Consider the following 25203-nt stretch of genomic DNA (forward strand, 5'->3'; position numbering starts at 1 on the left):
CTCAGTCACACCCTGCTCTGCTGCGGACAATGGAGACCGACCACATGATCTGAGCAGCCAATCATGGCCCAGCATGTATGATATCATCTCACAGTGTCATCTCAGTAAATTAGCCTCCAATCAAACATCACGGGTTTAATTCAATAAGAAACTTTATTCAGGCTTCACATTTACATCAGAGTTTAATCCAGATTCATCATGTACAAAAGAAAGACATTCATGAATCACTGAAGATGAAAACAGTTTAATTTAGAGCATCTTTACATCCATGTGTGAAATATTAGCCTCCATCTGCTCCTTTATTTATTCACCATCAATAATGTTAAGTACAAAAACACCTTTATTTAAGCAGACGTTAAACAGAATAAAGATTATTATGAAGGCACAGCGAGCTAAAACAGGATTCTGGGTCTATGGAGGTGATAGTGTTGTTCAGGCTTATTTAGATCAGTGGTTTAAAGAAAACACCTCTATATTAACATGATAAATCTCAGCAGTACCTGCAATAACATCCTCACTGATATTTAAAGCTCCTCTAAACCTGCTCTGATCTTTACCTGACTCTGAGTTTTAGCTCGTTGTCCTTTATAATCCTCACTCTCATGTTTGCCTCCACTCCTGATATCAACACTAGGCACATTTTAGTGGCAGGCTGGAGTTTCTACTGAGAGCTGCTACTGGCACACGCGGCAGGGCGGTCACTTGTGGAACTTCTTGCTGGGATCATTGGCGTGATCCAGTAGTAGTTGGCATGGTGTGAACTGGTTCCCATAGACTACCTCAAACTGCCTCATCTTCTCGACCAGCTTGTCAGCGCCGAAGGTGTCCACGAACCGGAACGGTCCTGGACGGGGAGGGAGAAGGAGGTCAGAGAGAATGCCAGGGGGAAGGCCAACATTAATACCAAACTGCACTCTTAGAAATATAAAGAAGGGAACTAAATCTTATCATAGTGAACACATAAACCATGGAGGATCTAACTGACACAGTCCACTAACTCTTCATTGTTCTGGATAAACCAATACTAAAACAATTTAGCTTTAAGGGTAGACTGTTATCAGATCAGACCTTTTAGGCTTTGTTTGTTGCCGTTTTATATTTCCCTCTCTGTTGTGTCTATCAGGCGTTACTGTGAATTCTTTGATCAGTGCACAGCTGTGACTGGACTATGGCTCAGTCTAATCCTTTTATCTCTGAACTGTCCAATCAAACAGTAAAACCTGTTAGAGCAGTTTTAGCTGAGTCATTGTACTCTCTATAAAACCACAGAGAACCTGCTTCATTCTCTGTCCTCTCTGTTGAGGAGGTTAAATCTCTGTTACTGAGGTAACTGTCTCTGTCCTTTACAGAACCAAGAGATCTCTGTCCTCTACAGAACCAAAGGATCTCTGTCTTCTACAGAACCAAAGGATCTCTGTCCTCTACAGAACCAAAGGATCTCTGTCCTCTACAGAACCAAAGGATCTCTGTCTTCTACAGAACCAAAGGATCTATGTCTTCTACAGAACCAAAGGATCTCTGTCCTCTACAAAACCAAAGGATCTCTATCCTCTACAGAACCAAAGGACCTCTGTCTTCTACAGAACCAAAGGATCTCTGTCCTCTACAGAACCAAAGGATCTCTGTCCTCTACAGAACCACAGGATCTCTGTCCTCTACAGAACCGAAGGATCTCTGTCTTCTACAGAACCAAAGGATCTCTGTCCTCTACAGAACCAAAGGATCTCTGTCCGCTACAAAACCAAAGGATCTCTATCCTCTACAGAACCGAAGGATCTCTGTCTTCTACAGAACCAAAGGATCTCTGTCCTCTACAGAACCAAAGGATCTCTGTCCTCTACAAAACCAAAGGATCTCTATCCTCTACAGAACCAAAGGATCTCTGTCTTCTACAGAACCAAAGGATCTCTGTCCTCTACAGAACCAAAGGATCTCTGTCCTCTACAGAACCAAAGGATCTCTGTCCTCTACAGAACCAAAGAATCTCTGTCGTCTACAGAACTAAAGGATCTCTGTCTTCTACAGAACCAAAGGATCTCTGTCTTCTACAGAACCAAAGGATCTCTGTCTTTTACAGAACCAAAGGATCTCTGTCCTCTACAGAACTAAAGGATCTCTGTCTTCTACAGAACCAAAGGATCTCTGTCTTCTACAGAACCAAAGGATCTCTGTCTTCTACAGAACCAAAGGATCTCTGTCCTCTACAGAACCAAAGGATCTCTGTCGTCTACAGAACTAAAGGATCTCTGTCTTCTACAGAACCAAAGGATCTCTGTCCTCTACAGAACCAAAGAATCTCTGTCGTCTACAGAACTAAAGGATCTCTGTCTTCTACAGAACCAAAGGATCTCTGTCTTCTACAGAGCCAAAGGATCTCTGTCCTCTACAGAACCAAAGAATCTCTGTCGTCTACAGAACCAAAGGATCTCTGTCTTCTACAGAACCAAAGGATCTCTGTCTTCTACAGAACCAAAGGATCTCTGTCTTCTACAGAACCAAAGGATATCTGTCCTCTACAGAACCAAAGGATCTCTGTCCTCTACAGAACCAAAGGACCTCTTTTGTTGAGGTTAAGATCTCTTCATAAAGCTCAGGTGACTAGGCTTAAACTCTGACCTCCAAGGCAGGGAGGGAATCCCAGACCAAACACAGCCCCGATGTCTCCCTCCAGAGGGTTGTTCAGAATGCCCTCCTGCAGACAGAGAATGGCCTCGTTGACGAATCGAGAAATCAGCCGGTACTGGACGTCAGAGTCTGAGGAACTGCAGAGAATAAAAAAGGATTTTAATATTTAACAACTGAGTTTATTATTCAGGAAAACCCAAGTTAAACAAACAACATCATAACTTTTATAAATGTTTTTTTTTTTAACAAAAAATAATGAATTAGTCAGAGAAAATGTCCAGCACTTCTTTGGTAACTTTTCTTACACAGCAGGGTTTGGAGTCATTCTGTATTTCTCCAGGATTTCTCCGATGTCTGGGTTGACTTCTTTGACTTTCAGTCCTGGCTGATAAACGTAGCAGCCCTTCCCTGATTTACGTCCTGTAAAACAGAAACATTTAAACACATTCAAATACATCTAAAAGAATAAAAACAAACCCCCTAAAACAGGCTGATATCCTCTCATATCCATACCCTTGAATCCCAGGTCCACCATGGTCTTCAGGACCTCCACATTTCCTCCACCAAAGCGGGAGCCGAAAGCTTTGCCGAGGTCTTCTGCTACATGAGCAGCCACGTCGATACCAACTTCATCAGCCAGGGTGGCCGCGCCCACAGGGAAACCAAAGCCAGTGGTGAGGGCATCTAACTTCTTAGGGTCAACTCCTTCCTGGAAGAGAGAAGTCATTTTAAGTTTAGAAACCATAATGAACGTAGAGTCCGTTATACCTCTTCACCCTGATATATCTGGATAGATCTGACGATTTCTGAATAGATCTCACTGAGAACTTTCTGTCCCTTTGTATCATCTTGTGTCATCACTGCCATTATGGAGGCCATCCTCACTTAATCCATCACAGTCTGGTCTGCAGCCACAGAGAGGGACAGGAACAGGCTGCAGCAACATCTGCTCTGCAGAGATCTGCACAGTCGGATGTGCATCAAAACGATCACCCACACAGCAAAAACCCAGAACTTCTCCAGGGATGTTCACCACCTTTGTCTCTGTTCCTTCAGTTTGTCCTCAGACCTCTCCAAAGGGCTGAACAGTGATCTCCCTTCATGCTAGCTCTCACTGCCCACCATATCAACACAGAAACCTTCATCTTAGAAACTGTAATACTACCAACCTGAAGAACCCGTACTGCTTCAGCCAGCATGGGCGCCAGACACCTGGTGGTATAAAAGCCTGGACCATCCTGTAAAAGAATAATAAACAGGATTCCGTCAAACTCTTGAACACTGAATTTAAGACTATTAATGACCTCTTAAGGACCTGAACTGATAAAATCTGCAGAAACCCTGATAAATCTGACTAACTGTATGTAGTTATTTCATGATCATAATAGAATTTTTAGCACAATTTAAACACTGGGCATGAAGGGAACAAACATAAACGTTAGATCTCACCCCAACAACAATGATGACTTTGCCCTGCTTCAGGCCGACTGCCACTGCAGAGGCTGTGGTGTCTTTCGACGTCTGTTCAGTGGTGATGATCTCCAGGAGCTGCATCTTATCCACTGGAGAGAAGTAGTGCATTCCAATCACCTGAACACAAGGAGGAATTATCCATCAGAATGAGACGTTCTCCATTCAAAGGCTCCTTTAAACCTAAGGATGTGTAAACCAACCTTGTCTGGTCTCTTGCTGGCCGCAGCGATATCTTTGATGGGCAGAGCAGACGTGTTACTGGCAAATATGCAGTGAGGAGAGACCACCTGCAGACAAATGTGACAGATACTGTAGAAGCTCAGATAACTGATATTTAAAGTATGAACAGCATCGTTTTCAGGCACTTACAGCCTCCACCTCCTTCAGCACAGCATGCTTGATGTTAATGTCTTCAAACACGGCCTCTATGACCATGTCGGCCTTCTCAAAGCCACTGTAGTCCAGCTGGGCTGTCAGGTTAGACAGAATAGAGTCTCTCTCAAAGGATGTGATGCTCTTCTTCTTGGTTTTATCATTTAGCCTAAAATACAACATGTAAAAGTAGTCTGAGCTGAAGTGTCTTATTTAAGAGTTAGTCTATGATTTTACCTGCTTTTACTCACAAAGATTATTTTATAAAGGGATCAAATCCCTGACGTGAAGACTCACCCTTTGTAAACCTGCTGGTGTCCCCGGGCCAGTCCAGCCTCAGTAGTGTCCTTCAGGATCGTGTGGACGCCCTTATCCACAGACACCTGAGCGATACCTGCCCCCATCAGACCTGCTCCCAGGATGGCTAGAGTCCTGGAGATGGACCATAAAACCAGACTCTTCATATATTGTTACCCACAGATGAACATATAAACATTCAATTACAAGAATGAATCAACATTAAAGGGTCTTTTAGACTTCCAGTTCTCTGTCTGTTCCTTCAGTATCAACATCTGAATCATGTATGTTGCTGTATTTAATCCTGAATAAGGTCCATGTCTCTCACATGTCTTCCATGTGTGCTTCCTGTGGTCTAAAACCATGTGTCTGTTTTTCTATCATGTAGATTGCCTCCACTGTCTCTGAATAAACCGCTCTACTCTACCTCCCTTCATTATAATAGCTCACCAAGATTTTTACCACACATCTGTCTCCTCTGTTCCTTTAGGTGAGTTAAAATCACACATTTAGAGGAAACTCATAGGAATATTTTAACCTAATGTGTACAGTTTAAAAAACAAATTAATGGCTTAAGATCAGTAGACACTATTGACTCATTTATAAAGCAGTTTAACACCTTCCTGCTTGGTCTGGCTTTTCCTTATCTGTTCCGTGGTTTCTCTTTAATTGTTCCTCATTTCTTTTATCTCTTTTGTGAAGTAGTTTGTGACTCTGCTGTTCTTGAAAGCTGCTAAATAAATAAACATAATAATATTAATAATATTACTATTATATGATGCAGATACAATTCTTAATTAAATTCCCTTCTGCAGTGGTAGGTTTAGCGTGATCACATCCTTATAGAGCGGTCTCTTTTGGTTTCCTTCTTTTAACAATATCTGTTGCCTGTTTAAATTTCTCTGGCTTGTTTTAAAAATACTAAAGAACTTGTTGTAAATGTGCCCTGCATGATGGGTGCATTAACTGACACACATGTGCATGCTCTGTCAGTGGAGGTGCTGCAACTTACTTTACTTCTTTCTCAGGAACTCCAAAGCGGTTCTTCTTGCATGCCACCTGACCGTGGTACAGACCAATCAGAGCTCCTGATTCTGTGGTTTTAGCCAGGTTGCCAAAGTTCTAAAACAAACATTAAAAATTTAACATAATCACTCCATCATTTCTCTGCTAAATCATCTGATGATTTAGGCCTTTAAATCTTACCTGAGACTCTGCCAGGTATCCTGCTGTCGGGCCTTGTTCAACTCCAGTTTTTACACACTGAGGAGAAAATAAGACGTGCAAATATTTTACTGACTGTAAGAAAATATTCTAACAAGATAAATAAAGGAATTCTGCAGTTTTAAGACAAAACAGCAAAAATTAACTAATTAATTTTCTGTCAATGAAAAAAATCCCTTCAGCTCTATTTTGCAGGACTAGCAAAAAGAACACAAGAATGAAAATAAAGTATTCTCAAACTTTCTGGACTCCTTTAGAGGTGAACTGCCCCAGACTTCTCCTCATACCATCCAGAGTTTCAGACAGAAGCATGTCTAGAAGCTGGTACTTACTTCAATGATCTTCAGTGGTGCAGGATACAGCCCCTTACTCTGCTTCATGACTTTGCCGTGGACCGTTTTGTAAATCTGATTGCGGACCAGCTCAAAGCTCATGATGTAGTCTTGAATCTCTGCAGAAAAAGGAAAACCTGTGACTCTCCAGTAAGGAGAAAGATTCTAAGGCTGGATACATGCAGCTGAACTTACTCTGCATCATGCCTTTCTCTTTGTGTAGAGAGATCTTCTTGTTCACGATGCTTTTGGCACATTCAACAGCAACTTCCTCCAGGTACTCTATGGTTCTCTCCTCAGGACTCTTCAGACCAGGTCCTGTGATATAAGGGGACGTCATACAGAAACCATGGGAAAGGTTTATGTGAAAGTTTATTTTCACCTGAAGATGTACTAGTGCCAGTTCAACACTCTGATACAGTAGGTTAATGTTTCTAACAAGGTCTAAATATCTCACCTAGAGGGTCGACCAGCTGGTCTACAAGCCCCATCTTTTTGGCTTTATCCGCCCGGATGTTTCTCCCTGTCAGCATCATGTCAAAGGCACTGGGAAGACCGACCTAAGAGGATAAATGATAAATGGGATTAAACATCAGCAGTAGAAGCGGTTTTATCTGCTTTTTAGAACTGGTTAGCTGGAGACAACACACAAACATCACGATAATCTGTTAGCAGTGAGCCTACCTATCTTTAATTATGGGCTTTAACCAGATTGATCTGGGTTTAGTTTCCTTCTGACAGAGATATCATCCCCAGTATAAAACCAATTCCCTGTTAAAATCTGATACTTAATCTAAAATGTTTACATATGGGGATTATAATCCCAGCACCAACCATTTTAGGGAGTCTCTGAGTACCACCAGCTCCAGGTAGAAGACCCAGCATCACCTCAGGAGTACCAAGAACAGTTTTCTTGCTCTTTGTTGCGACTCTGTACTGGCAGGCGATGGCAAACTGAGAAACAGAGAGGGATGATTAGAAGTCACATGATAATCAAACATACCGATTAAATACCTCTAGAATAATCGAGTCAACAGTAATGTTTGCTAACCTCCAAACCTCCACCTAAGCAGGAGCCGTTGATGGCAGCGACTACAGGCTTTGGAGATTTTTCTACAAGATCAAACATCTTCTGACCTCCCTGACTGAGTTTGGTGACCTCTTCTGCACTGCCGCAAGACTCGATCATACTAAAACAGATGTGGAGTATAAAGAGTTAAAGAATCCCAGACACCAGCAGGGATATCTGACAGCTCATTAAAATACAATGAGAGTGAGACTAATGACACTGGGTTTAAATTTATGACCACAAATAAATCTGTTTTCAACCACCAGAATAATACTAAACCTGACTCCTACTTACTTAATATCAGCTCCGGCTATGAAGCATCCGGGCTTGGAGGAGATGAGGACAGCACTCTGAACTGCACTGTTGGTCCACAATTCATTCATTATTTCTGTCAGCTCATTCTGCATTTGGATGGACAGTGTGTTGACCTGGAATGAAAAACACTTGTTTCACATTTCATCTGCATAATTCAAAAGGAGAAAACTAGCATGGTTATGTCTTTAGAGAAGCTCACACCTTAGAGTTTGGAGCGTTCATCCGTATCACCGCAACACTGTCCTTGACTTCATAGTTCACATGGGTTCGCGCTAAAAATACAGAGAGTATATAATGTACAGACAGAAAATAATAGTACCAGAGACCTGTATGTTCTAGAGCAGCCTTTCTAAAACATCAGCAACACTGGAGACCAGTTTAAGACCAGTATGAGACCTGGAACTCTTCTGAGGACCACTAAAACCCTCCTAGAACCATGACAGGACACTCAAATGTTCACCTTTTTCATCCTTTTGTTTTTACATGAACAGGGAGTTTTAATACAAAGGTTTTGCTTTCAGAAATATTTACATTCTCTAAAAATGTTAGTGAGGTCATAAAGTACAAACAATTTACCACTGCCATTTATTCTCTATAAAGATTCTTAATTTTCATTTTTCATTAGGCTACATTTATCCTATAAATATTCTTAATTTTTATTTTTCAATATTTATTTCTATAACATTCCTAATTTTTATTTTTTTATAACATTTACCTGTATAAACATTCTTCTTTTTTTTCTTTTTCTTTCTTTCTTTTTTTTTTTAACATTGATCTTTATAAACACTCCTTGTGGCCCAGAAAACTCTTCCCAACTAGCATTAACATCTCAGAAGAAACTCCTAAATCTTTATTTCAGGAAGTGAACCGTACTGTTTTATGGTTAATGAAGTGTCTAAATAATCCAACACCAGTTAAACCGTGACATTAGTTATGTATATCAGACAAAATAATTGATAAAAAGGTGACACGAGTAAAAATTTCTGGCTGTGTTTTAATATTTGTGAGACTCAAAATAACTTTTAACCAAGTATTTTCTGATCATTTAAAATGTTGTTTAATGTGTGTATATGTATGTAAACTTTATTATTATTATTTTTGTATCATTTTATTTTCATTGTTTTTTTAAATTCTTTTTCCAGTCTGTCTTATCATTGCCTGTACTCTTGTGGGTAGGGTGGGTTGAGTGGGTGAGCAGGGGAGGGAACAGGGTTTTCGAGTTTAAGAAAGTTTGTTTGTTCTTTTTGCTCCTTTCTTTTTAAGGGATGAGCATGTAATTTGTTAGAAAATATTGTTTTAAATTCTTTCCCCTGTATTAACAAGTCTGGAATATTTTAAAAAATTACGTTTTTATGGTTTTTTTTTTTTTTTTTTTTTACGTTTTTATGTTTTTTAGTGGGGATGACAGCTTCCATTCAGTTGGTTGATTGTTTAGTTGAAAAGCTTAGGTCCAATCAAGGGTTTGACCAATCATGGTGGGGTTGGAGGGGCAGATGGAGGGAGAATCAGCTGACTGAGAGATGCTGCAGGAGACAAAGCTCCCGTAAATACAAGCAGAGAAAAGCACACAGTATGATGCAGAATGTGGTTTTTTATTAGATTATTTCACAGGAGTTAGACTCAAAGTAACTTAGAAACAACACATCTTCAGCACAAAGATGCAGGCTGTTTGTATGGAATGTCTCCCTCACATCATCAGCTCCTGTGGCCAGTTTAATTCACCTGTTGGCAAATAGGCTACCTGGTATCATCTCCCTGTATCATCTCATTAAAGTCTTTACATTATCATTACAGACAGTGAGAGAGCAGAAAAGACAATATCTCCTGGTCATTAAGTCTCGTTCTGTGAACTTTACCTTTACCTAGGTAAAAATTAAAGAAAAAAAAAAAAACAACAAATCACTGCATTCTGTCTGATATATGCTCATAAATTATCCTGCTGAAAGTTATTGTGATGAATTTATCTTAATCAAGTTTTTAAGTTCATTTAGACTAGGAGTGCAGTAAAGAACCGGTCATGGATTGAACTGATCCTCAGATATTTATGCTTTTTCTTTTATGTTTTAGCCTAAACGGTTGGTACCTGGGTGGTTGACAATGGGCTTAGTTTTTAGTTATTGTAATGACCTCTTGTGGATACTTCCAGGACCTCTGGGGTCCTCCAGTGGTCCTAGGCCCACACTTTCAGATGCACTGTCCTAGACTGTGTGCATGTGGAGGTTTTATAATTACCTTGCATGGCTGGAGCCACTGAGAAGGTGCGGAAGTTACAGCCTGAAAAGGACAATCACAGACAGAGGAATATTATTATTATTGTTACTATTACATGATTAATAAGTCAGAAAGTGGTGGCACTGGTCCGTCTTTACTGTTAACCCAGAATAAATAAAGTAGAATAACCCCTAAACAGATATATACAGGTGATACTATAATAGCCATGAACTCAATAGAAAAAACCCTAAAAACAGATAAATGAACGTGTTATTATAACAGTCATGACCTCAGTAGAATAAACCTTAATAACAGATAAATAAAGGTGATATTATAACAGCCTTGACCTCAGATTCTCCCAGCTCTGGTGTTCCAGTCAGAGTAAAACGACCTTTCACCTACTTCAGTCTGCCATCTCAACTAGCCTCATTACTGATCAATTATAAAGGTCTCTAAAAACCCTTAGACCCTCTCTATCTGTCCTGGTCTAAATAAAGTTATTGGTAGTATTATTATAAGTCCAATTATTAATCTAAATTGGTCTAATCTCCTTTATTTAACCCTTTAGTCTCTGATGTCTGACGGTCTGTCTGCTGTGATTCTGTAGCTCCAGGCTAACTCCCTGCTTAACTCAGACAAGTTCACACTAATATTATGGACCAACATAGCTCCTGCTAGAGTCATTGTTCGGTCTAATCTCCTTGTTTAGGTTTAATTCAGATTAATAAACAGTAATAAAGTAAACCGACCAAGACCAGGCTGTCAGGAGCTTCATTCTGCCGTCCTGCGAAGCTAACCGCTAATCTAAGCTAATTACTAGTCCTGACTTACACTCCACCTGTTCTCCTCAAACATCCAGATGTTACTAAAACACCATATTTACCTGTTAGAACAGCGTATCTCTTCGGTGTTAACCTGGATAGAACTCCAAGAGCTCGAACACCAGCCATGTTAGAGCAGAGGTCAGTCCGTGGAGTGAAGCTAGCTAACTTAGCCCGCTGTCAGCAGGATCCTATCATAGAGGAGAGAGCAAGGAAGCTCCTGACAACCGATTCAATCGAACTAGAAGCTGATTGGCTGTGGTGGAAAGTACTCCCATATCATTGGCTGACTTTGCTGAACGTGTAGTTGATTGGACGTTCAATAATACAGAGCTCCTCTGAACGTCGCTACACGCCGGTACAGAGGTAAAACATTTAATTTTTGACATATAATTCACTAAAATTATAAATACAAGAAACATGGAGTTAAAATCTTAGGAAACAGAAATAAGGCACAGAAGAGAGTTAGAAATAAAAAAATAGCATTAATCTAAGGTTAAAGTGGTAATAGTATGTTAGTCATACAATTATTTATTTGTATCATATATATATATATATATAGTTGTTGTTAGGGCTGTCAAGATTAACCGAGTTAATCACAAGTAAACAAGGTCCACAGTTAATGACACTTAAAAAAATCGCGATTAATCACATGATTAATTGGCCCTTTCAGTACACTTTGGTTAAGTCACGATAGCCTCTCCCTGCCGTCACAGTGATGTAAAATAAGTCCATCACTGCTCCTTAATGACTCATTATCTTTAAGATATTTACAGACAGCTCAATGGACTAGTCAAAACGCACCTGAACCTTTTTTAATGCACTCTAATTTCATTTTTAATCCATAACAAGTTCCTTTTTCTGCAGTTGAAGTTAAAATCTTGGATCTACCTATAAAATAAGGCCAGTATCTAAAGAGAAAGCCCATTACTCCTAGTTTAAGACAGTGGCAAAATAAAAAAAAAATGACCCAAAAGTATTTTAAATTTGGTATGAAGGTTGACATTAAATGCAATTACCCATAGCAACTCCGAGATTAATCTCGATTCAAATTTTTAATCTTTTGACAGCCCTAGTTAACATGAGTGTAATTATATGTTAATATTTAACCTAGAAGCATTTAAAATAAAGAAAAGGTACAATTAAAATAATGATGACATAAAATGTTTTTAAAAAAAGTCAAATAGGAGTTCATAATATTTATAAGTAGGCCTGTCTCTCTGGGGATGTGGTACCAACAGTTATCACTTTTTAAACAACATTTTAACCAATAATAAAGTCAGAATCTCAAGCCTGTAGGCCTCCTTCCTTATATTCTTTAGATTACTCTGTTCCTTTCAGATTTACCCCAAATTAATCATGTAAATAATCGATTATATCAGTAATTGTCAGTTAGAATTACTGATTGATTATTTGTCATTATCATTTTTAAAAAAAAGGCAAATCCAACCATCAAAGTGGAAATATTATCACCATGTGACCACAAGGTGGAGGCAGAGAGCAGTTTAAAAAGAGCAGACCCCCTTCACTGAGGACTACAAAGAAGGCCTATAGGCCTGGAGGCTACTGTTAAATACTGGGACTCATGTTTGTTCTGTTGACAGCCCTCAGCCACACATTTAGAGAATAAATCTGAACTGTTTATTTGTTTCAATTTGCTTTGGCTCTCAGGAATGGTTTTCTGTTTTTTTCACCAGTGAGAGATTAGTGTAGAAATGTAAATTTAAAATCATTGTAGTTCTCAAGAAGGACAAATACATGATAAATAAGGATTAAATCTTTACTGAATAGTCCTAAGATAATGACCATATCAACATAAAACCTCCTGTAATTTACTCTAGTGTGTTAACTTCTAGCATGAGTTTGAATTGAACCAATGTGCCAGGAATCATTCTTTAATAATACAAATAAAATGCAAGAAAAAACATATATTTTAATGATTGTTAAACATATATGGTTTAGTTATAAAAGGAATTCTCTTTTCCATGCTGTTAAAAAAAATCAAATTAGAACAAAACAGTTTGGAATCTTTAAATACAAGCCCAGGAAAATCTTGAATTTGTTATATCTAATAAAGGGCATCATGGTCGGCACATGCAATCACACGGTACCCAACGTCATAGTTCAGACACAGCACAGAGACGACACCTGTATTTATGTCTGAACAACTAAAACACAAATTTATCATCATATTAAACTAATAGGTGAACTGCTTTAACATCTCTCTCTCTGGTAAAGGCCTTCTATCCATATTCACCAGGGTTAAAAGTCACATTTACTCAAATTACTGTCATTTAGCAACCCTTTATTCACTAGAACTTTTTGAAGTACTTTTCAAATTCAGCAATTTTACTTTGACCCCTACTTCAGTACATTTTAACAAGACAAACCGTACTTTTACTGGAGTACTTTCTCCAATCTCTCATATTCACATTGTGACTGCTATTTCCAATATTTACTCTGAGCTGTAGGGTAAATTGTAGTTACAGATAAATAGAAAGAGTTATCTCACGCCTCTCCTGTAGCTATTAAACACCAGCAGCACTAAAACCATTGATTCTTGCTATAGTTAGCTAAAATGGGGGTAAATGACATTAAAACAAAAAGTGCTCTAAAATATGAAACTGAACATGAGAGTCAGACCAGATCTCCATCTCATGATTTCTTCAAACTAACAGGAACTGATCATTTCCGAGTCATGCAACACTTCCTTCCCATTACTTTACTGTTTCATACCACTGCTTTATTGGTACTGTTTTATTTCCACTGTTTTATTTCTGTTGTTTAATTTCTACTCCTTTATTTGTATATGAAAAAAACAAAATGCATCTATTTACTGGTGGACTCAGACGGGTGGCGGGATGATGCCCCCCCCACACATACATGTTTTTAACCTTTTACTGATTTTATAAATCAATCACGACCAATATTATTTGGCTTTCTGACAAAAAAAGATATATATATATATATATACACACCAAGAAAAAACATTTAATGTCAAAGTGAAAACAGATTTCAACAAAGTAATGTCATTAAATAAAAAACTGTAATGTATAATTAGTGACTGCATAAATGCTCACCCCCTTTAAAGTGACTGACCTAAATCAACAGAAGGCCAGCCAGTTGGTGCTAGTAGGCTCACAGTTAGTGAAATGGGGATCAGATGAGTACAGTGAATGTGTCTCAGTGATTTTAGTATAAAGACACCTGTGTCTGGAAGATCCAGTCATTGGTTCATCAGTAGTCCTGGCTACCATTACACCATGAAGACAAAAGAACAATCAGAGAAATGGTTATTGAAAAGTACAAGTCCAGGGATAGATATAAAAACATTTCCAAAAGCTCTGAACATCCCTCAGAGTTCAGGTTAATCCATCATCAGGAAATGGAAGGAATATGGCCCATGTGTAAATCTGCCTAGATCAGACCGTCCTCACAAATGAGTGAGCATGCAAGAAGGAGACTAATGAGAAAGGCCACCAAGACACCTATGACTACTCTGAAGGAGTTAGAAGCTTCAGCAGTCTAGATGGGAGAGACTCTGCAGACAACAACTGTTGGCTGGGTTCTTTAAACAAAGCTTTCTGGGAGAGTGGCAAAGAGAAAGCTACTGTTGAAAAAAACTCAGATTAAATCTGGACTAGAGTTCACCAAAAGGCATGTGGGGGATTCCATGGCCAAGTGGAAGAAAGGTTTTTGGTCTGATGAGACCAAAATGGAGCTCTTTGGTCATCAGACAAGACTCGAAACACTGCACATCACCACAACCACACCACCCCCATTGTGAAGCACGGTGGTGGCAGCATTATGCTGTGAGGATGCTTCTCAGCAGCTGTTCCTGGAAGGCTTGTAAAGGTAGAGTGTAAAGAATGCAGTGAAATATAGGAAAATCCTGGAGGACAATCTTATTCAGTTTGACAGAGAACTACTGTTTGAGAGAGGATTTTTTTTTTCCAGTAAGACAATGAGCCGAACCATGGCGGCACTGCGGCAGCAAGAAGGTCCCTGGTTCGCTTCCTGGGAATGTTCTCCCTGTGCATGCGGGGTGCATGGGTTCTCTCCGGGTACTCTGAATTCATCCCACCACCCAAAACATGCTCATTAGTTTGACTGATCATTCTAAATTGGCAATAGGTGTGAATGTGAGCTTGCCTGGTTGTCTCTATGGGTCAGCCCTGTGATTGACTGGCGACCAGTCCAGGATGTACTCCACCTTTCTCCCAGTGAAAGCTGGGATAGGCTCCAGCACCCCTGCTTATCCCAATGGGATTTATTTTCTACTGCTATATTTTTTACTGCCAGTGGGATAAGCAGTATAGAAAATGGATGGATGGATGTCCACACCTGATCCTGTACAACTTGACAGAGCTTGAGCAGTTTAGCAAAGAAGAATGGAGTAAAACTACAGAGTCCAGATGTTAGTCTAGTCTAGTCTAGTCAGCATTCTTGCACCCCTTGCACAATTTTCAACCTCACTTTAAATGCACATGGACTTCTATACAATAGAAATAATAATTGCAAGAGCTTTCACATATTTGAATCTTTCAACAAAAAAAAAGAAACTTTTATCATTTTTATTTGTTTACTGCGTTTAATGTCTGATTCCTGTACACTGAGAACAAAGCTAACCACCAGTCACATTTCTTGTTGGGTAATCTTTCTTGGCCAATAAAGCTGATTTTGATCCGAAATCCTATTATGTTGACACTTCTGACCTCTGACATTCCCGCGTACGAGGGACACTAAAGGCAGCATCGTTATTTCGAGGAAGGCGGGAGCATGTGTCGTCTTCATGAAAACAACCAATCAGAGGCCAGAATTCCACATAGCAACCCCAATGATAGAGGAGGGAGTGAATGTTAGTGAAGGTAGTGGTGGAGTGTAGTCAGCCTGGCTGGTTCTGTCAGAGACTGTAGTCTGGGTTTAGTCCGGGTCTAGTCCTGGTTATAGACCGGTTATAATCAGGTTTATATTCAGATTAACATCTGTCAGACTCTCCTTCTCTCTAAAATGATTTAATAACCCTCACTGCTGGTCTAACCTCTCCATGATAACGGACTAAACTAGCATGAGCTTCTCTGAACATCAGTGAGAACGATGCCGTCCCCGATGGAGGGATCCTCCGGAGAAGGTGACCTCTTTACGGTGAAACACGAGCTGAGACACGGTAAGTTAGAGATGTAATCTTTGAGTTTACCGACAGGTGAGAGCACCTGTCACCTGGAGAGATGTTAGCAGTTAGCTCGGAATCAGAGTCAGGATAGCTATCTATAACCTTTATTCCATTATGAGGTCTTATTTAACATTATTTTAGTCCATAGATGAAGCAGGAAGGCTAACGGTAGCTGTCATTCTCTGCTAACTTACTAACTAACGTTATCTAACCGGTTAACTCCGTTAGCACACTGCTAACAACAACACGGTTAACCAATGATAATGTTAGCTTTAGCTGCTTATTAACGGAGAATAATGATAAAGGAGACATTTGGCAGACATTTACTTCATGTTTAGACATTTAATAACCCCCCCATTAACAGTTAATTAGTTAATGAGCTGTTAAGTTCCTCTAACTGGCTGCTTATATTAGCGGTAATGCTAACTCCTCGTTAGCCTCCATACAGCTGCAGAGACAGTCCGTTAGCTTCATTTCACAGGTATATAATAAACAGGAATATATTACACAGGTATACAGCGATAAACCAGTAGTAAGGGTCTGATTTTAGGTCCTAATATAAGGACAGGGGGTAGTAGATGGTTGTAGTTTTCGCTGATTTTCTTCTTGTTAAACCGGATTAATCAACAGGAGATTCAGTCTTCATTACTACCATTCCTACATAAAGGGGTATCTAAATGAATATTATGAAAAAGTTCATTTTCTCATAAACTTCTATATATTCCTGATTAATCTCATGTAAAGTGGAATATTTCAGATGTTTTAGTTTTGATCTTAATAATTACAGCTCACAGAAATCTAAAATTCACTATCTATAAATATTAGAATATCAAAAACTCCAGTCCAAAAAGGATTTTTAACACTGAAACATTGACCTTGTTAAATTCTGCTCATTCTTGGTCTGAGCTCCTTTTTCATGATTTCCTGCATCTCTACTCCTGTCATGGAGCCGATCAGTCTGTGGTCTTGCTGGGGTGTTATGAAGCCCAGGTTGCTCCGATAGTAGCCTTCAGCTCGTCTGGATTGTTGAGTCTGGTGTCTCTCATCCTCCAGGGATTCTCTGCGGTGTTCAGGTCAGATCAGGTGGCTTGCTAATCAAACACAGTACTACCATGGTCAGTAAACCAGTTTGTGGTAGTTATGGCTTCACTGGGGGCAGGTGAAAAGGAAATCAGTATCTCCATAAAACTCCTCAGCAGATGTAAGCATGAAGGGCTCTGAAATCTTTTAGTAGATGGCTGACAGCACTGACTTTGGACTGGATAAAGACCAGTGGACTGACAGCAGCAGATGACATGGACTCCAAACCATCACTGACTTTGGAGACTGGAAACACTGGACTTCAAGACCTGAAGGATTCTGGGCCTTTCTGATCCTCCTCCTGACTTTGGGACCTGGATTTACAAATAGTTGTTTTGTCTGAAAACAGGACTTTGGACCACTGAGACCAGACTTTTTGTCCTTAGTCCAAATGAGACTCTGATGACGTCAGTGATTCAGAATTTGCTCCACACTTAAAACACCACACTTGTAGTCCATTTCCTGGACCCGTCTGTGTGGTAGTTCTTGATCGACTGACTCCAGTCTTAGTCCAGTCCTTGTGAAGTTCTTGTGAAGAAGTTGAGCTCACCCCTGTTGGTTGGTCTCCTTTTCTTACCACGCTTTTCCCTTCAGTCAACCTTCCATGTATAAACTTGAATACAGCCCCAGAGAATAGCCTAGCATTTCAGCAGTGACCTTCTGTGGCTTACTGTCCCTCTGAAGGGTGACAGGGTTGTCTTCTGGACAATAGTTCAGTCAGGAGTCTTCCCCATGATGGTGGTTGTGTGTACTGAACCAGAGTGAGAGCTAGAAGGCTCAGGTAACCTTTTCAAATTGAACTTTTCCCACCATATTCTAATATTTAGAGGTACTGCATTTTTGATTCTTATGAGCTATAAGCCGGAATCATCAAGATTAACAAAAAAAAAAAAGGTCTTTAAATATTTCACTTTGTAAGAGATGAATGTATATTTTATTTAAGATTCACTTTCTGAAGTAAATCACAGGAAAATGAACACTTACTGTGTACTCTATTTCTTTTAAGAAGCACCTGTATTTATGACCCAGCTCTCACTGGCAGGGCTGGATAGGAATCAGTTGATCCAGATCTCACTGACAGGGCTGGTTAGGAATCAGCTGATCCAGAACTCACTGACAGGGTTGGTTAGGAATCAGCTGATCCAGAACTCACTGACAGGGCTGGTTTAGAGTCAGTTGATCCAGTGCAGACTTCTGTTGAATGAAGATGCCTACAGCTGGTTAATAATGACACAGAGCTGCTGTTCAGGCTCCAACATGACTGCTGCACCTCCTTTCTCTGCTCTGCCCCAAATATGCAGTCAGTCTAGTTGTCAGTGGCACTCAGCCTTTTGTTAAACTTCACTCTTGCATGGACCCCCGCTGTTGTGTTTAACTAGGATTGCTACAAATCATTCTGGAGCATTCTTGCAATCAGTCAAACATACAGGTATTGGAATGGCTGGCTTTCTAGTCTACGTTTTGAAAATTACTGATCATAATCTCCTAGAGCCTAAAGGAACTTCCTCAAAGAATTTTAAACTCAAAGACTTTCATAGACAATACGACAACAGAAAATCGTTATTTATAAAATGTTTGAAACTAGGGGTCGACAGATAGCATTTTTAATATTTGCAATTGATATGCATTTATTATGACATACAAAATGCACTTAATGTGGTAAAAATACAATCACTTGATCAAAAAATGAAGGAAAACAAAAATGTAGCTCTAGCTGTATCAGTAGAGAAATAGCTCTGAGCACAGGAGCAGGAAAACAGGAAGTTATTCCATACTATCACTGTGTCAGTGACACTCAGGCTGAAGGTTTTATTGGCTGGTAGTCATGTGACCCTGAGCCAATCAGATTGTGTTGTGTGCAACACAGTTGGTGACACTGTGGAGAGTGAAAATAAAGCCAGAGGGAAACACACAACAGTGTAGCCAAAGTAAGGCCTCTGAGTTATATCCATTATCTGTAGAATACACTCAACAATTAATGCTCTTTTAATCTAAACTAGTAGGAAGAATATAATATAGATTGAATACATCTATTATTCCTGTCCTGAGACATTCTTCCAGATATTAAGAATGTCTATTTTGAAGAAAAAGTAGCTTTAAAAGTCCTGAAACTTTAACTTATAGTATGCTCACTGTTCCCTATAAAAAAGTGTTAATCACTGATAGACGGATTTTTAAGTTTTATCTTGCAGAAACCGACCAAACTAATGTCAGGTTGGTTTCTAGTTTTTGCTCATATAGGCATTTAAGGCCAAAGGAACAGAAGAGGTTCTTCTTATTTTGTTGTGGGCTTCATCACCTCTCCAAGTCTAATAATAAACACCAAAATCAAGCCTGGCCTTAGCAGGCTGAGCCTGACAAGTGTGTTATGTAACCTGAACCTTTTGACCTCAAATTTAAAGGACAGCGCCGTTGTTATTTTGAAATAATGCAGTCCAAGTGCCCAATAGTTGCAACATTTCTTCTTGTGTGTAACAGGAGAAGCAGTGGAAAGGATTAAATCAGCCGTTTTAATTGCTCAGTAGCCTATTTTCAGAGTGCGAGACAGAAGGAATGCGTTCACTACAATGGACATGCATGTCTCAGAGCGTGCCGTGCTCAGTCAGCTGGAGCTGGGTGATTAGGAAGGACAGGAGGAGTCACTAACAGTGTGTGCTGAATTCACTGAAGATCTTTGATAGGAAATAATGACCTTTTCATGGTTAATCGAGCAAGTTTGCTTGACAGTTGCACGATAGATTATCTTATGCCTGCTGTGACAAAGAGTAAAGAGGAACTAGGCATTGTATTAAGACTTTTATTCACAAGAAGGGCTTTTACTGGTGATGCATGAGTTACAGTTACCCGTTTATACAACTATTGCAAGATTCCCTGTGCTCTCAGTGTGCTGCCGTTGGCCTCATTTAATCACCGCCCAGAGTGTCCTAACTGGTCCACTGTTTTGAATAGTTGGTGCTCCAGTTTAAAGCCCTCTTCTCCACCCTTTTTGACTCAATTAGCTTCAAAGCATCAAGGCTGAGAGTCTCTTTGAACCAAAATGAAATGCAAGCATACATTATTAATGATGTGGGCACCAGTTGCAAAACAAAAAGCATGAAGAGAATTGCAAGGTGATGCAAGGTAAGGTGCCTCCTGGTTGGCACACAGGGCCCACAGACTGTGGCAGCAGCGGCTTAAACAGCTGATGAGTTTCAGATTTATTTTACCGTTCATAACAGTACTGCTTTATTGAAACAATACCAGATATGATACTAATGTGCTGGTACAAATCAAACAGAACCAGCACCTGTTTTGATGCCACAGTAGTGAAAATAAAAGTGTGTTGGGTAATTTCTTGTTTTTGATTATCAAAAAATGCAGGGAGACTCTTCACAATGTCTTAATTACATCAATGCACTGCAGTGTTTGTGCACTGAAATGATCCAAAGTATATTTTGCAATTGAGCAGTTAAATTTCACTTTGTTAATTTGCTTGTTCAATAATTATGTAATCAGCTTTTTATACTGTAGCAAGAGAAACCTGTTTTCTTAAGAGACAGACTGGAATTAAAAGTGTTTTTAACAAATATAAATGAACTGGAATGCTCTCTTTTAAACTAAAGTCTGCACCCACAACTGCAAAATCATATCAGTACATTTTGTTTTTATTACCATCAAGAAAGAATCTTATTGCTGAATTAATTCTCAGCTGAGTTGATCATACAGTACCAACTTTATGAGAGGTTCTTAGACAAACAGCCGCCAAAAACTGTTGTGCTTCTGTCAGGGCAGTAAATACAGATACAAATCTCTGGATGTTCCAGATAAGCCCCAGTGGAAAAATACCTCATGTGGAAAATATCATTTGTTTATTTTTTATTTAAGGTCAAGCTTCTCTTTGATATTACGAAAGCACGCTTTCACATCTCGGCCTTCAGGGACTGCATGTGTTTCTCTGATCACCAGAAACAAACTGGGACATGATGTGCGTTTACTTTTCTCTACTATGTCATCCTTCCAGCTGCATTTGTCTCATCACTGAGGTATTTTTATGTGATTTTCTGCTGATATGTGTCTTCTGCTCTGTTTTCAGCCAACCTGACTGGCCATGTGGAGAGAGTGGGCATAGAGAACTTTGAGTTATTAAAGGTGCTTGGCACAGGAGGTGAGTAAAAAGTCTGAAGCTTGTTTAGCATCCCATGTGTTTGTTGTCAGAATGATAAGCATGCCAGTCATTTCTGCTGCTCTGTGCTGAACTTTGCCCTCTGCCTCTGTTTATTTTAACCACCAGCGTATGGCAAAGTGTTCTTGGTGAGGAAAGTGAGTGGTCATGATACAGGGAAGCTGTATGCCATGAAGGTTTTGAAAAAGGCTACAATTGTGCAAAAGGCAAAGACTGCTGAACACACACGGACAGAGCGGCAAGTGCTGGAGCACATCCGCCAGTCTCCGTTCCTCGTCACACTTCACTACGCCTTCCAGACAGACACCAAGCTGCACCTTATTCTCGGTGAGGATATTTTATGGGAAACTGACATTCAGGTTGTGCATAATGCCCTTGCTGTGTTATGTGTATTCAAGCAAATCCAAAGGTTAATGATTGTCTTTAAACCAGGGAGGGGAATGGATATTCAGTTAGTGAGTTTAAACAGAAATTTCTGCATGCACCCTTCACTGCAGATAAAAATAACCAATTTGCATTCTCTGGATTAAAGCTGACTTCCTTTGCATGTCTCATTACAGATTATGTAAATGGTGGAGAGCTCTTTACACATTTGGTGCAAAGAGTGAGATTTAAAGAGCGAGAGGTAGCCCTGTACAGTGGAGAGATTGTGTTGGCATTAGAGCATCTACACCAGGTAAAATCAAGAACTCTTGTTTGTGCAGAGGTTATCATTACTGCCCTATACTCACTCCTCTGCCATGTCCTCGTTGCAGCTCGGGATTGTCTATCGGGACCTGAAACTAGAGAACATTCTCCTGGATTCAAATGGTCACATAGTTCTGACAGACTTCGGCCTCAGTAAAGAATTTGATCAGGTACGGTTGTCTCAAAGATACATGTCACTAATCTCACTGCTATCAGGGGGCTCTCAGCCAAAACAAAATCAAAAGATAATCAGTGTAGATGTGCTGCTCAGCGCCATCCTGTGGCCTACCTAGTTCCTGCTGTGACAGATCCCAGAATGCTTTGCAAGTAATGTAGCTTGCAGTGCAAACCAGGAAGGCCACTTTTAACAGCTTTTCTCCCTGATAATGAAAGAATTTTGATGGTTTACTACTGAGTAAACCACGAGGGCAGATCTTTGTTTAATAGAGTTCTCAATTCTAAACAGGTGGAAGAACGGAGTCAGGTCTATGGAGGGTGCTGAGGCAGGAGTAATGATCATCCATCACAAAAACATGAATGAGATAGAGCAACAGAGCAGCAGCTTCCATTTGAAATTCTAACTTCCCTTAGCAGCTTACGCTGTGCGGTTTTTCAGCCAATCCAGACATTAATCTTGAATCACATGACTTGGAAGTCGGGCAAAGTTTCAGCTTGATCGTTTGTCGTGCATTGTATAAGAAGACATGACGCCCGACCACGGTGGTTGGATGGATTTCTGACATGTTTGATATTTTGGTGTAAGACTGCACAGACTCCCATGAGCAGAATCAACAACTCTGAGGCGTTTTTCTTTCTTTTGTAAACTGTCAGGCACCATCTTAAACCACCATGGCAGCAGAACGCTTGCCTTTTTAATGTACCTTCAATACAGTAAGAGAAATAAATGAGCAGGAAACAGGCTTACCTCAGGCCTCCAGCTGAATATTTGTTATTATTGAGTTGCTTGTTGTGTTTGCTGTTTCTGTGTGCATGAGAGAGATGGAGAGGGAGGATTTTGTTGCTGTGAAAATGAGATGATATGACTTCAGCCTCTGTGTGTAAGACGTTTCAAGGCCCTGTCTCCATAACCTGTAGTCCTGGTTCTCTGGGCGGACAAGGGTTGTTAGTCACATGACCTCTGTTGTCTGACAGTGTGAAAGGGGACAGGAGTTTTCTGACAGAGGCCGAACCATTTTGGGCTTTCTAAAGAAACAGTAGGGTTTTAAACTGAGTCTATAGGTGACAGGTAGCCAGTGCAGAGAGGAAAGAATGTGTGTTATATGCTCTGTCTTTTTTGACCCTGTAAGAACTCTTGCTGCTATGTTTTGGACAAGTTAAAGCTGGGATAAACAGGAGTGTGTGATCCAAAATAGAGTGAATTACAGTAAAAGACAAGATGAAATGGATTAGTTTTTCTAAGTTAAAGGTGCAGCACGTTGGTCAGAGTTTGGAGATGATACGGGGCTGTGTGATGCTAACTTTATTGTTGAATTTCAAACCTGAATCAAATATGACACCAAGATTTTCTGCATGTAGTTTCATGAAGAGGGATAGTGGACTAATATGAGGTGAAATACTGTCAGTGAGATTGTCTCTGTTTATTTCTGGCTTAGCTGAAGGAGAGTTCATATAAATGTCTTTAGACTTTAAAAAAGCTGTGTTTATGCCTGTTCTGTGTGAATCAAAAGTGTAAATTCATTTTCATTCTGATAGAATTAAAGGAGTAAAAGAAAATGGTATCAAATAAAAGTGAAATATAAAGTGATTTAAAGTGTATGAAGTGAATTTAGAAAAGAGCTAAACAGAGTTATGAGAGGGCTGTAATAGATGGTAGTAGAAGCAGGTCAGGCATACTAAGGTTCTGTGTAAATAGGCTTCAGGTAGAGACAGCACTAGCTCTAACCAGTCAGAATGTGTCTTTATGTTTTTCATTGTTTCTTGATTTTAGACCAATATAACACATGATTAGTGACGCTGCATGGTAAAAAGATCCAGACAAATTGAGAGCATCTGGGGGTTATTTTTCTATGGAGTAATGGTATCAGGAGCATGTTCTACTTACTTTAAGGGAGCAGCCTCATTTTTGAAAAATAAAATTAATTACTAGGGAAAATGAATAAAAATTCTGTTCAGACCAGTGAAATATTTGATTTTGTAATATTTTGAATCTTAGACTGTAACAAATAAAGGAAAATCTTTAAATTACGTTTAGCTGTAGTTCATTTTTACATGAATTTCAAAGGTAACAACAGACAAGCTTTTTCTGCCATTTTATCACCAAAACACCTTTTTTTTTGTTTTTTTCTGATCTGACACGTGAAGAATGCATTTCCTTCCTCATGAAGCTTGGTGAACTCTTGTCTTATTTCCTGCCTCTGCTGGCTTTATTTACTCATATCTTTCTCTATTACTCATATCTTTCTGTATTACAGCCTCATGTGTGTCCACGTTGCTAAAACATCATGTATAAAAAAGAAAACAAACAAAGGAGCTGCTCAACCGCAAGACAACCACAGAAAACCTTTAAATCATTTTGATTTTAAACAATCTTCAGGGTCTTTAATAAAGAGATTTCTCTGAGTTTGTAGAGTGACTACAGTTATCAGACATCATCTTTATTTGGTGGGATTTTTTATATTTATATGTGTGTTCATTAAAACAGGTGGAGAGAGCATTCTCTGTCTGTGGCACCATTGAGTACATGGCTCCAGAAATAGTCGAAGGAGGAGAGTCTGGACACGACAAGGTAATTCATGTTTTTACTGTTGTCTGTCTGGATAAATGAAGCAGCTCAGGCTTTCCCTCTCTAATCTTCCAAATATACTCATCAGTCAGATCTGTCTTTGAGTCAGTTAAAACCAAAGTCACGGCTGGCTGCTTTTCTGACTTCTAGGCGGTGGACTGGTGGAGCCTCGGTGTGCTGATGTATGAGCTCCTGACTGGCGGGTCTCCCTTCACTGTTGATGGGGATGAAAACTCGCACACAGACATCGCCAAGTAAGGATTCTCCTTGATCAGCAGCCAGACTTTCGGCTCCTCATCACTTCTAATCACTGACTAAATCTGTCTCACTCATCACAGGAGGATTTCAAAAAAGGACCCTCCTTTCCCCAAAGACATGGGACCTTTGGCCAAAGACCTCATCCAGAGACTGCTCATCAAAGACCCAAAGAAGAGACTGGGATCAGGTCCTAATGGAGCAGAGAATGTCAAAAAACACCCATTTTACCAGGTGGGTCTTATTGCCTGTCTTGACTTTTTCCATAATATTTACCTGAATGACATGGTGGGCTGTTCCTGCTGGGAGGGAGAGCGTTTCAAACTGCCCGTAGTAGAAGCTGTATAAATCAGAATGGGACTAA

General features: G+C 39.7%; 2 protein-coding genes across 3 annotated transcripts in view; one reads left to right on the forward strand and one right to left on the reverse strand.

Moving 5' to 3' along the window:
- Positions 1-134: 134 nt before the first annotated feature.
- On the reverse strand, positions 135-10939 carry hadhab (hydroxyacyl-CoA dehydrogenase trifunctional multienzyme complex subunit alpha b). Its single transcript, XM_041813070.1, has 20 exons — positions 10802-10939; positions 9940-9981; positions 7909-7979; positions 7687-7820; positions 7375-7513; positions 7158-7277; positions 6781-6883; positions 6519-6641; positions 6324-6442; positions 5974-6030; positions 5780-5889; positions 4768-4902; positions 4468-4639; positions 4299-4385; positions 4075-4215; positions 3795-3863; positions 3139-3334; positions 2931-3045; positions 2617-2762; positions 135-844 (listed from the first exon to the last, which is right to left on the reverse strand). Exons 1-20 carry the CDS (start codon positions 10866-10868, stop codon positions 699-701), a joined length of 2292 nt encoding a protein of 763 aa, XP_041669004.1. The 5' UTR covers positions 10869-10939; the 3' UTR covers positions 135-698.
- Positions 10940-15624: 4685 nt separating this feature from the next.
- Positions 15625-25203, forward strand: part of rps6ka5 (ribosomal protein S6 kinase, polypeptide 5) — a 31933-nt gene continuing 22354 nt past the window's right edge. For both annotated transcript variants that reach the window (XM_041812206.1, XM_041812207.1), the window contains exons 1-8: positions 15625-15906; positions 21065-21136; positions 21263-21481; positions 21715-21830; positions 21910-22011; positions 24504-24587; positions 24735-24838; positions 24923-25073. In XM_041812206.1, coding sequence (XP_041668140.1) covers positions 15837-15906; positions 21065-21136; positions 21263-21481; positions 21715-21830; positions 21910-22011; positions 24504-24587; positions 24735-24838; positions 24923-25073 — 918 coding nt within the window. In that variant the 5' untranslated portion in view covers positions 15625-15836. The remainder of the gene's footprint in view (positions 15907-21064; positions 21137-21262; positions 21482-21714; positions 21831-21909; positions 22012-24503; positions 24588-24734; positions 24839-24922; positions 25074-25203) is intronic.

This window comes from Cheilinus undulatus, linkage group 18 (genome assembly GCF_018320785.1).
Source record: "Cheilinus undulatus linkage group 18, ASM1832078v1, whole genome shotgun sequence".
NCBI lineage: Eukaryota > Metazoa > Chordata > Actinopteri > Labriformes > Labridae > Cheilinus > Cheilinus undulatus.